An 11,009-nucleotide genomic window follows, 5' to 3' on the forward strand; every position below is an offset into this window, starting at 1 on the left:
TATTAGTGTCAAACATGTCACATTTTTAAACCAGTTTGTTGTTTTTTTTTTTTTTTTTTTTTTTTGGCAGATTGCAGAGATACTCAAAGATAGGCCATCTTGGTTCCGTGACTGTAGGAGCCTTGAGGTCTTCACTATGTTCCCGGCTGGTAACGGCGGCACTATTGAGCTCGTCTATATGCAGGTGATCCATTTTCTCTTTTGGTTTAGTATTCTATCTCCCTTTTTTGAAAATAAATAAATAAAAGTTTATAAATGACTTTTGGTTTAAGACATATGCACCAACGACTCTTGCTCCTGCCCGCGATTTCTGGACCCTGAGATACACAACGAGCCTAGACAATGGCAGTTTTGTGGTATGCAACTCCTCATAGTGTTATGTTTGTGTATATCTATCTCTCTGGTTATTGACTTTTTTTCTTTAATAAGGTTTGTGAGAGGTCACTCTCTGGTTCTGGTGCTGGTCCTAACGCTGCATCAGCTTCTCAGTTTGTAAGAGCAGAAATGCTTTCTAGTGGGTATCTAATAAGGCCTTGTGATGGTGGCGGTTCCATTATTCACATTGTCGATCACCTTAATCTTGAGGTAAGTAGAATCTTCTTGTTGTACATTTTTCTGTTTGCTTCCTTTGATTCTTAAATCAGTTTTACTTGCATTGTAGGCTTGGAGTGTTCCTGATGTGCTTCGACCCCTTTACGAGTCATCTAAAGTCGTTGCACAGAAAATGACCATTTCCGTGAGTGTCTATAACATTGAGATATGATTGATTCATAAGCATATCTAATGGCTGAGTTCATGTTGTAGGCATTGAGGTATATCAGGCAACTAGCTCAGGAGTCTAACGGTGAACTAGTGTATGGATTAGGAAGGCAACCTGCTGTTTTAAGAACATTTAGCCAAAGATTAAGCAGGTAATTCAATAATGAGCTGATATCTAAATGTTCTTTGATCTCTTACTTGTTTCTTAAGTTATTATCATGTATTCTTGCAGGGGTTTTAATGATGCGGTTAATGGGTTTGGTGACGATGGATGGTCTACAATGCATTGTGATGGCGCTGAAGACATAATCGTTGCTATTAACTCCACAAAGCATTTGAATAATATGTCTAATTCTCTTTCCTTCCTTGGAGGTGTCCTTTGCGCCAAGGCTTCTATGCTTCTCCAAGTAAGTTGATACTTTGTGTCCATTTTTTGATCCATCCTCTCATTGGTTTGTAATGTGTTATTTTTGTTGTAGAATGTTCCTCCTGCTGTATTGATCCGGTTTCTAAGAGAGCATCGGTCCGAGTGGGCTGACTTCAACGTTGATGCATATTCTGCTGCAACGCTTAAAGCCGGTTCTTTTGCTTATCCGGGAATGAGGCCTACGAGGTTCACCGGGAGCCAAATCATAATGCCTCTAGGACATACCATCGAACACGAAGAAGTAAGGCTTCAAACTCTTTCCCAATGAAGACTAAACCATTATTTTTAATGTGTTTTTTATTTATTTAAATGTGGTGTTAATGCTTGCAGATGCTTGAAGTTGTTAGACTAGAAGGTCATTCTCTTGCACAAGAAGATGCGTTCATGTCCCGTGATGTCCATCTTCTTCAGGTATATCTTTTGGTTCTTGAAGTTTCTCGCTGTTTCATAGTTGAACTGACTTTTTTAATGATGTATGGCAGATATGTACTGGGATTGATGAGAATGCTGTTGGAGCATGTTCAGAACTTATATTTGCTCCCATCAATGAGATGTTCCCGGATGATGCTCCACTTGTTCCTTCTGGATTCAGAGTCATACCCGTTGATGCTAAAACGGTATTTTATCTTTGCTCCCATCACTGACCTGCCTTGTGCCTCAAGGCTCACATTTTTTGTTTACACAGGGAGATGCGCAAGATCTGTTGACCGCTAACCACCGGACGCTAGACTTAACTTCTAGCCTTGAGGTTGGTCCAACACCAGAGAACGCTTCTGGAAACTCTTCTTCTAGCTCAAGATGTATCCTCACCATCGCGTTTCAGTTCCCTTTTGAAAGCAACTTGCAAGACAATGTTGCTGGTATGGCTTGTCAGTACGTGCGGAGTGTGATATCATCAGTTCAACGTGTTGCAATGGCCATCTCACCCTCTGGGATAAGCCCAAGTCTTGGCTCTAAACTCTCCCCGGGGTCTCCTGAAGCTGTTACACTTGCCCAATGGATCTCACAAAGTTACACGTGGGTTTTATTTAGTTACTTATGATTATTTCTTACAAACCCTAGCTGATTAATTAATGTCTTAACGTATAATGTTTGTTGTTACAGTCACCACTTAGGCTCGGAGTTGCTGACGGTTGACTCGCTTGGAAGCAACGACTCGGTATTGAAACTTCTATGGGATCACCAAGATGCCATCTTGTGTTGCTCTTTAAAGGTGTGTGTCGTGAACACCATTAGTTCTATAAACATTTTCAACTGTGCTCGGTTTAATATTTAGTCTGGTTATGTTTGCAGCCTCAACCAGTGTTTATGTTCGCGAACCAAGCTGGTTTAGACATGCTAGAGACAACACTTGTAGCCTTACAAGACATTACACTCGAAAAGATCTTTGATGAATCTGGTCGAAAGGCTCTCTGCTCCGATTTCGCCAAGCTAATGCAACAGGTAAAATCCAAAAAAAAAAAGAACTCTTTGGTCAGAAGAAAATGTTTTGAGACTCATTTGTCTTGTCTGTACAGGGATATGCATGCTTGCCTTCAGGAATATGTTTGTCTACGATGGGAAGACATGTGACTTATGAACAAGCTGTTGCTTGGAAAGTGTTTGCTCCTGCTGCATCATCATCTGAAAACAACGACGGCAATGATAATACTTTGCATTGTCTTGCTTTCTCCTTTGTAAACTGGTCGTTTGTGTAATTTGTATTTTCTTGTGATGTTATGTAGGAAGGGCTAATCAAAACTACATTTAGACAATGTTTTTTTTTTTTTTTGGGATGTGTAGACATCTGTTTGTCTCTGTTTTGGTGCCTCTCTTTTCATCGTGTTGTATTCTAGTGAGGATTTAAAAAGAGACTTGGTATGATGAATCTATTTTATGAAGGAGATGATTTGCCATCTACATAGAATGAAACATTGATGTCTCTTGTGATGGCTATAGAGACAAAGGTTACAACAACATTGTATTCATCAGAATCAAATCATGTTTCTTTTGATGACACTTCAAGTTCAGAGCTATAGTGAAAAAGTGGAGTTAATCAAAGGTTGCAGAACATTTACTCTTTTGCCTTTAGACAGTTACATATCTCCTTATATTTATTTCCATTCTACCATATAGTAATATATAACTAATTTAAAAAACAAAGAATCAACAAGATTCCACAGAAAAATTACCGGCTGGCAAAATGGGAGTATCTTCAGAATTTCATGCATCTAGCTGGTAAACCTGTCTGATGATTGACGGCAACAATCTCAGAGACATTGTTGCAACGAAGAACGTCTTGACCAAGCTTAGCACCTGCAGCTTTAAGGCCTTTAAGAGAAACCGGCATGTTAAAGAGGTTGAGTGATGGAAGATTTGAAGCCGGAGGGAGTTTCTGGTTAGGTAAGAAGTTTCTGAAATCATCCATAAGCAAAGGAACTTCGAAGTCGGTTTTATTGTGTTTCACCACGTTGTCTTTGGCTGCGATGTGAGCTCCTGGTTCCATGTGGTTGGTCGAGAAGCTCTGCTGATTAGGGAAGTTTGGGTAGAGACTAACGTATCCTCTAAGGTACATCATGTCGATCAAAAACTTCTTCCAAGAAGCTTGCCAACCGTTGGTTCTTGATTTCGGAATCTGAACGGGGTTGGCTTTCGCGTTCTCGGTGAATCTCATGTTCATGTAGACGTAGAACTCTCTCCATTGCTTTGGGAAGAAGACAGCTCCCCAGCTGCACGGTAGCTGGTGAAGGTAAGGTGTGTGTGGGTGGATCTGTTTGAAGAAGTCTGTTGGGTTCCATTTAGGTCTCTCTTTAACGACCTCGACGATTTTGGGAGTGTAAAGAGAGATTGAAGCGAGTTCAGGGAAAGAGATTTGAGGGTCGTAGTGGTAAGCGAGGAGAGAGTATTTGATCCAGAGGTAGTAGTAAGGAGAGACTTCGATGTCGTCTTCGAGTAAGAGACCAAAGTCATCATCAGAAGCTGGATACCAACTCTCACTCACGGCTCGGATTAATCCTCCTTGGATGATTCTTCTTCTTAGGGTCTTTGGTCCGTGAGGCCAGTCGAATGTGGTCACTACTTTGATCGTCTCTTCGTCCACTTTGCTATCCATGTTGAAGCTGATAGGTATCTCGTCGCCAAGATAGTATGCATTGCTCAAAGACCTAAGCAATCTCAGTAAAGATTGAGCTCGGTTTTGTGTGATGATGTTCACTGAGACTCTCATCTTATTCCAGTCTGCAACCATGTCAAGTTATAAGTAAGCGAAATTGCAAATGCACAGCCAAAAAATAAAAGGAAAGACGTAATGGTTATATGCTTACTTGGCAAAGCTGTTGATCTTAAATCAGCCATCCACAGAACCTTGGAGATAGAAGCTCTAGGAAGAAGAACCAATGCAGTGCCATTAAGATTCGTCTCAGTAGCCATTTTCAAAGCTTTCTTGACATTAGGATCAGCATCAGCCACAGTAATCACCACGCTCGGGTTATGGATCTTGATAAGCCCTTTCATACTCGAATACACAGCTTGCAGAACAGGTATCTCCGAGTTCGACACACCCAAGATAGCTCCAACTTCCAAATCAAATATCTTGAACCTCCTCTCATTGCAAACCAATTTAGGCCAGTTCAAAGCCGATGCAGCATCCTCGCACGCACAAAACTTCCCGCCGGAAACCGCGATGTAAGCCTTTTTACCAACAGTGGTTCTGAACTTCTCAAGCAAAGGACCAAGCGCTCTGACTTCTTCGATCGAATGCGCGTAGAACAGAGCGTCGATCTTCTGAGGATACATTGCAGCCCATTGAGTTATGTAACCGGTGGAAAGCGCTTTCCACCATTGGTTGTCTCTGACTTCCACAATGTTTTTGAAGATCACTGTGGTCTCAGAGACGTAAGCGAGTCTATGTTCACTATCTCCCCACGTCTCTTTGTCATTTGGATCCACAGGAAGCACAAAAGAACCTGCGTTTCTATACTTCTGAAGCTGATAGCTGCCGAAACACAAACAAATCATTACGTCAGAACAAAGTTTCCTTTTTTTTTGTAATCATCACGATTACATAACATTGCCTAAACACGTGAATCATTTACTCTCACGAAGATCATCATCCTATAGACGTTACTGCAATGATTATATATCAATGCGAGATTGTATGAGAGAGTACACGACTTTTTTAGGTTATTATAATACTTTTCAATTTCTTGACAACCAAGTAATTAGAACGCTGCCTTATTTATACACTCAAACATGTGAAAAGACGAAACTAACCTCAGGTGAAGATCTTCGCCAGTAGCGAACGTGAACGGTTTCTCGATGAACAACGCTTTCACGAGCTCAGCTGATAAGAACCACGAGCTAGACAAGAAATCAACCTGGAGGATCCGATCCAGAGTGATGTCGTACGCCGGATCAGGCAAGTAAAGCCCCGCCTCCTTTGATCGGAACTTCCTGTAGCTCGGGAACGTGAAATCCTTCTGCCGGAAAGGAAGAATCCGTCCGATGCTTCCCAGGACCGAGTTCTCGTACTTCTCCGTCCCCGCGACGTGCGCGAGCATCTGAAGCATCTTCTTCCCGGGAATCATGTCGTCGTCGAGGATGTAGACTAGATCCGCCTCCGTTTGAAGCGCGATCTGGAATCTCCCGTAGTATTTGAAGTCGTAGTTCGAGCTGATGAAGCTGATCCGAGAGTCGTTGTAGCTCCCGGCGATTCGCCGGAGAGAGGCTTCGTTGGGGCTCCCGAAGGCCAGAATCCAGACATGGTGAAACGGCATCGTTTGGTGGAGGAGAGAATCGAGCTGAGCGCAAAGCGTTTTTCTTTTGAAATGGTTTAGGATCACTGTTACTTTTGGTCTCTTGGGCCCGTTTAAGGCCCATTTAGATTTCATCTTCGTCAGCTCTTCTAAACTTTCGGAACCGAGATTCTTCTTCTGGAAGTCCAAGACGTCGTCGTATAGCTCTCTTTTCATCTTGAACATCTTCTCGTCGTTTGATTTCTTCTGCGAGAAGTCAATCTTCTCGTACTCGCAAACCTCCGCCGGAGAGAACACCACCGGAATATTCTCCTCCGATGATTTCAGAAAGGAGGCAGAGTCTTGTATATGGCTGACGACACGAGGGGTAACAATGTAACTACGCATATTATCGGCCCATTTGGTGGCCCAAGTGAAGTCCGGTTTGGCCCGCAAGTCAATAGAAGGACTCATGTAGTAGAGAAGTCCAGTGGCGTAGACGGCAAATACGAACTGAAGAAACGTCAGCACCGTCACGAACTTGGTGGAGTTGAGCTTCCGACTTGGTTTTGGTTTTCCGGCGGAATAGTCTCCGAAGATGCTTTCTATATAATCACCGTCTTTTCTCACCGCCGGTGGCCGGATAAAACCCATTTTCTCAGGATCCAAAACCTTATTAATATGAAGAAAACAGAGAGAGATCAGATAAGAACGTAAAGGTTGGTGTTTCCTTTTCTCTTCGAGCTTTTTATGTATTATATATAAGAGTAACAAGACAAATGCAAATATATATATATAAACAGAGATTTGTAGGTGAAGAAGCATCAAGTAAGGAGGATATCACATGGCGAAAACGTTCATTAAGAATAAAGTAAAGGGTTTTGTAACTCCTTGAGTTGTTATATAATTCAAGAAAATATGATTTAATAATGGATAATTAGGACAAATACGCAACGGGAAAAGCCGGGTTCATTGGCGTATAAAATGGTTACCTTTGCATTTAACACTTGCATATGCTATGTTTTTCATTCTGTAAATTCAATATTGTGTCTATGTATAAACACGTAGTCCTATTCACTTCAATCACTTTGTTACATATGAACGAACAATATATGTCACTTTTCTCAGTATGAAACACAGTAAAAATTGTGGCATCCAGATTTGTTCAAAAGCTTAATCAAAATCAATTTTGATGCTCTCTATTCATTGATATCATTTAAATGATAATTTAAAGATTTATGCAGCCTAATCGAGAACGAGATACATAAAATATACTATTTTTTTGGAACTCAACTTTCATGAGATGCATAAAGTATATTACCTTTGAGTACATGATCGATCTTATTGTGGGAACTCAAGCCTTTTCTTATTCAACAGACGATCCACACGATATATTATAATACAGTAGAGATTCTCCTCGAAATAATTCAAAACTGAAGTGAAAAGTGTCCAAAGAATCGAAAGAACGAAAGATTTGAGTAGAGAGTTTGACCCCAAAAAGTATAAAGAAGAAGGATTTGAGTAGAGAATGAGTTATTGAAAGTTTGGAGTACAAATACATTTTATACAAAATGTTTCGGACAAGCGACGGTTTGACTTTGCAATTTGCATGTCAGATACGTAGTTGAACTTTGCAGCAATTTGCCACCTTTTGATTATATTATAGTCTCTCTGTTATCTTAATATTCTACATTTTAATGGCCTTTAGCCGAACATTTTACCAGAAAAGCTCCGTTTAAATCCATACATATATAATGACAAGAAAATACTTCTTTTTTTTTTTGCTTAAAGAAAACGACATCTTTGGGCAAATTAGTACCTTTTTTCTTATGGGTGAACAATTACATATTTATTATTAATATGATTGTTTTGATCAACGGTTATTTTCTTACTTAGATTACGAGTTTTTGAGGTCATTCACGCGTGTGTAATTTTAATTAAGAATTTAATTATCCTTAATCACTCAATTGGAAATACAGTAAACATGATTGCTAACTTCTTTGGACGTCGCTTGCAATTTAATAGTATAGATTTTTCACTATACGTATGCGATTCAATACGTGTCGACGTAGATACCTAATGTTCGTGTACACATTACTTCTAACTTTTTTTGGTTGTATAAATTAGGCTAATAACGGTGTCCAGTGTTTCTCACGATAAAGTCAGAACTCAGAATCCATTTACATGATCACATTTTCTAACTTATGTCGTATACATATATACATCTTGGATACATTTCAAAATGATAATACATGTGAGTTAATTTCCGTACGTAGAGCTACTGATGAGCATAAACAAATTCTCAGACATTTAACTATGCTCATGTAAATTTTGCAGTCGAGTACTAAAAATATATGAATCAAGAAAGACAACGTATGATCAAGGAAAGCAAACTATTTCAACAAAAAAAGGAAAGAGAAAACCACTATATCTATTACAACCTGTTTTTTGGTATGATTGTTAAAAAGCATTACAACCTGTTAGTTGAACTATCTTAATTTTTGATTTTGTGTACAATGATATGTTTAGGCCGCTGGTTGATAAAGTTTGGAGAGTAGCTAGAAAATAACATATAAGGAAAATTTAACGAAAATTAAATTGTGATGGCCGGTCTCTTCTTCCTTTTTTTTTTTTTTTTTTAATCGTGATGGCCGGTCTCTTCATATATAGAAAGTTCTGTAATTATATATTTTTGAAGGAAGTTGTAATTTGACTTCTCAGAAACCAACCATTTTTCACGACCAAGCAGCTTCGTTTGTTTCATTGTACCTAATATATGTGGACCGACACATAGTCATGAAGACACGGATTGTATAGTGTAATTACTCATTTGAACTTCACCAAACTTAGCTTTTAGTAATTTGTCAACTTTCATCATAGTGTCAAATACACCACTTTCTAATGTGTATACATATATCTGATTAAAGTCCATGTTCGAGTGGTATACCGTGTACATATGTTTGATCCAAATTCGAGGTACTAGTGCGTGATTATTAAATTATAATGCACTTTTGCTTGCTTGGGTTTTTTTTATTAATGTCACATATTTCGATCATAGTCTATGGTTTTCTCATCATCTTCTAACATGAACAACACCTTTACACATAAAGTTGATATTTGTATAAGAAAAAATAAGAATCAGCTATTAGGAACTAATAAAGCTTATTAGATGGTATGTCAAAAAAAAGGATGAATAGCATAATTATTCTCTCCATGCACTTTGACATATAATTCTGTCAATATACATTAACAAGTTTTTGATTTCTCAACGAAATGGTAAATTGTTTTCTCATTGCAACTTGACAAGTATCTAAATAAGAAAAGACTTTAGAGCATGATTAACCCGGGATTCTTAGGATGACTAAGAACCCTGAGTTAAGCCAAAAAGAATGTGAGGAACAGTTTCCAAAGCAAGTCGATGCATCATGCATGTAGAGAAACATAGAGTAACTAAAAACTCATTTGTGAAATTTAATTTTTCGGTCGTCTGTGATTTTCATTTGCGTTTTTAACATACAAGTAGTTTAAGTTGATTAAAAGTTTAAAATGCTATAATTCTTTTTGAATTAGAAACATAGATGTTAAAGCCATAAAAAGGAACTATAATTTTTCTTCAAAAAATATCAAACCTTAAATCTTGAGTTGGAATTAGATAGTTGATATGGGTACTGAGAAAACTCGGTTAAAAGTGTAATTAAAACTCAAGTTTTATTCACGAGGGTGCAACCGAGTTACGACTAGCGTGTATAAATTTAAAAATATATCTTGTTAATTGATTACAAATATTTTGAATCTTTACAGTAGATTAAGTATGTCAAAAATCCCAAGAGGCAACATTACATGCGCGCAATACGTCACATGCACGTTCGCATATGCGGCTAATGAGTATGAGCTCAGCATACATGAAACGAGCAAGAATGCCAGTTTTAGGTATCATTATCAAGTAGTCGAACCTGAAACTAGAACAAGTGAACCACGATCCATACAAGATACTCAAATATACAAATTAAGGAAGTGGAATAATAATAATCTAACGAAGTGATATAGATCAGTATGATATTTTTGGTGACGCGACGTATATAAGTACAACTACAAGACATAGTAAATGCAGACATACTAAAATGTCAAACTGAAACATACATAGCATACAACAATTTAAATTGATCTCTAAATAGTCGTCGCTTCCAACCCTATAGAAAGCAACAAGCGCTGTCGTCGTAATTCTAGCTGCTGCTCCGGTGGTCGGTGTTTCTCACCGCCACCGGGAGCAGCCTCTTCTCGTCTATAGCTCTGTCCTTTCAGCCTTCAATCACGGTATCCTAGACGCGTTCATATGGTTCCGTCTGAGTTTTAGGGAAGGATTCGTTGTCTGTCCAGATATTAGATCTCTTTTGTTTGGATGGAGTTCTGAGTGGTGCAGGTCTCGTCGGCTTCGGGTGGTGGTCGTGAGCTAGTCTGCTGGGCTCCGACATCGGTGAGGTTGGATGGCCTTGTTTAGCCGCTTGGTCCTCCTGTTTGGACTGTCCTTTTGATGTTTAGTATATGTGGTTGATTTGTATTTAGTCATGTGTTCTAGCTATCGTTAGTTTGTGTGTCCTCAGACCTTTATGGACTGGGATTTCACGGAGAAGAGGTTGAGTTTCGTCATCATTATTGTCTTGTGTGGGTTGTTTTGTTAGCGTCCACAGATTTTTCTTGTGTGCGGTGCAGGACTAAACCGGCTCTGATGTGGGCACTACAAGAAAACATAAGTTTAACGAGAGCGATTTTCTTCGTGAGTTCGTCGTAAAAGAGGTTTTACAAGGAATTAGCGAGGAAACACGTTTCGTTGTTACTCGTTCGTCGTAACACATATTTCCTCGCCAATTCGTCGTAAATTAGCGAGGAAAATATTTCGTCGCAAAGACGAAGTAATCATTTCGTCGTAAAGACCACATAAATATTCCACGTAAGGAGGTCGCTAGATTTCCTCGTAAATACCTCGAAACGTGTTCCTCGTAAACTGCACGTAAATATCTCGAAAGATTTTCCTCATAAAGTACACGTAACAACCACGGAAGTATTTCCTCGTAAAGTACTCGTTTATCTTTCCTCGTCATATCCTCGTAAAC

At 39.1% G+C, this 11,009-nt stretch overlaps 2 protein-coding genes across 2 annotated transcripts in view; one reads left to right on the plus strand and one right to left on the minus strand.

Annotated features, from left to right (window-relative positions):
- The window catches only part of LOC106318211 (homeobox-leucine zipper protein REVOLUTA), a 4,835-nt gene extending 1,782 nt beyond the window's left edge, over positions 1-3,053 (plus strand). The window contains exons 7-19 of the mRNA XM_013756089.1: positions 71-184; positions 273-356; positions 430-585; positions 662-736; positions 805-911; positions 992-1,166; positions 1,239-1,427; positions 1,517-1,597; positions 1,669-1,803; positions 1,872-2,203; positions 2,291-2,399; positions 2,480-2,629; positions 2,704-3,053. Coding sequence (XP_013611543.1) covers positions 71-184; positions 273-356; positions 430-585; positions 662-736; positions 805-911; positions 992-1,166; positions 1,239-1,427; positions 1,517-1,597; positions 1,669-1,803; positions 1,872-2,203; positions 2,291-2,399; positions 2,480-2,629; positions 2,704-2,883 — 1,887 coding nt within the window. The 3' untranslated portion in view covers positions 2,884-3,053. The remainder of the gene's footprint in view (positions 1-70; positions 185-272; positions 357-429; positions 586-661; positions 737-804; positions 912-991; positions 1,167-1,238; positions 1,428-1,516; positions 1,598-1,668; positions 1,804-1,871; positions 2,204-2,290; positions 2,400-2,479; positions 2,630-2,703) is intronic.
- Positions 2,943-7,409, minus strand: LOC106318210. Its single transcript, XM_013756088.1, has 4 exons — positions 7,220-7,409; positions 5,438-6,570; positions 4,489-5,159; positions 2,943-4,402 (listed from the first exon to the last, which is right to left on the minus strand). The coding sequence occupies exons 1-4, from the start codon at positions 7,229-7,231 to the stop codon at positions 3,381-3,383; spliced, it is 2,838 nt and encodes a 945-aa protein (XP_013611542.1). The 5' UTR covers positions 7,232-7,409; the 3' UTR covers positions 2,943-3,380.
- Between the last annotated feature and the right edge of the window lie 3,600 nt (positions 7,410-11,009).

Source organism: Brassica oleracea, chromosome C9 (assembly GCF_000695525.1).
Source record: "Brassica oleracea var. oleracea cultivar TO1000 chromosome C9, BOL, whole genome shotgun sequence".
Lineage (NCBI taxonomy): Eukaryota > Viridiplantae > Streptophyta > Magnoliopsida > Brassicales > Brassicaceae > Brassica > Brassica oleracea.